The sequence below is a fragment of the Rhinopithecus bieti genome, unplaced genomic scaffold (assembly GCF_001698545.2).
Source record: "Rhinopithecus bieti isolate Rb0 unplaced genomic scaffold, ASM169854v2 scaffold_22452, whole genome shotgun sequence".
In the NCBI taxonomy this organism is placed as follows: domain Eukaryota; kingdom Metazoa; phylum Chordata; class Mammalia; order Primates; family Cercopithecidae; genus Rhinopithecus; species Rhinopithecus bieti.
Window position 1 is genome coordinate 608,361 of NW_016810444.1, and position 1,570 is coordinate 609,930.

Sequence of the window (1,570 nt, forward strand, 5' to 3'; positions counted from 1 at the left end):
CTTTACCATGAGCCAAAGTAAAATCTAAAAAGATTTTAACCATGCAATACATGCCTAACATTTGCGGTGAGGAGACAAGAAGAGAACCATGAGCTGTGAAATTCTTCAAGGAAAAGGAGTGTAAAGATGAGCATTTCTGGGTTGTAAAGAGATACAAAAGATATATTCATTAGTTTGCTACTAGGTCCTGATAATACTTAAAGATATCCATCTAAAATAAATGAGATAACTGGGGAAAATGAGAATAGACTTATAAGAAAATCATATTTTTTGTTAGTGAATATTTGATTTTAAATTCAATTTGTAAGATTTCATACCACGCAGGCAATTTTTCTACACGTCAGCATTCTGACAGATGCCTGCCTCAGTTTGTCATTTAAAATAACTAAAATAAGTGAGTGACCCGAGGGATAGAGAATTGCTACAATCTCTCCAAACGCCATAGCTAACTTGTAGTTTGTAATAAGATAGCTAAAGTTCACCAAAAGCGAAGTAATATAGTATAGGAAAAAAAAGAAGATAAGCAAAGTCATAGTTTTAATGGCTCTCACATGAGCTTCTGTGCTTGGGTCTCTACCGCCAGTAGCATAGAGTTTTATTTGCTTGGTATGTCTCCGTAAAGATCTTACTAAAAGGAAAAATGACATCAATGACACAATAAATGGGACAATTGCAAGCAAGTTAAAGAGAGTCAAGTGTTCAAAATATGGCATTTTACTCACATGGAACATTTCAGTAACGTTTCTTTTATGTTTGGCAATTGCATGAAACCTATAATCATGACTCAGTACTGTTGCTATTATAAGGCTGACCAGCAAGGAAATGGCAAAACATCCCAACAGGATCCAGCGAACCACCATATCAATTTTCCACTTCAGCCAGAGAAAAAGTGGGTGAGAGGAATTGGCTACCTTGAGAAAATAGAAGACATTAAGGCAGGCGGTAAACCACATATTTAAGTAGTTGGCAAATGTCCAGAAGGTACAAATGACTATCTGTAGTTTACTTTTTGTATAAACATCTGGGTAAAGTACTATTACAATGCCATTTACAACCATTACACTGATCAAACAAATTCTGGAGATAACTAAATTGGTGAGGATGCAGTCAATTGTGGAGATCTTTTTCTTCTTAATCCAGTCAATCCAGTTGACTAGTCCAATGTATCCATTCCCCAATATTCCTATTATGAATTCTCCAGTTATTAGGATTATAAAGATGTTATCTGCAGGACTGAACATGTTTGTAGAGAGAACAATCTGATGTCAAATATCACCGTAGATGAGCTAATTTACAGGTGACTTGTTGAAGCATGATAAATAAATTCTCCGAATCATGCAATAATGTATTCATCTGCTATTATTTTGACTTTGTTATCATTCCAGAAGTGTTCAGCTCTCACCTGAAATAGGATTGTCTCTACATTCCTGAAGAAGAAACCAACTAATTGCTCCAAATGAGCAGCTTGACTACTTACTTATAGCCTGGAAAAATTATAATTGTTACCCTTTAGTGAGTGATAACTGAAATGCTTGGCTGAAATTACTCTCATGCAAATTCAAAGAGATTT

General features: G+C 35.0%; 1 protein-coding gene across 1 annotated transcript; it reads right to left on the bottom strand.

The window, feature by feature from the left end:
* Positions 1–311: 311 nt before the first annotated feature.
* Positions 312–1,241, bottom strand: LOC108542141 (taste receptor type 2 member 8). The gene has a single exon (XM_017892014.1). It carries the CDS (start codon positions 1,239–1,241, stop codon positions 312–314), a length of 930 nt encoding a protein of 309 aa, XP_017747503.1.
* Positions 1,242–1,570: the final 329 nt, after the last annotated feature.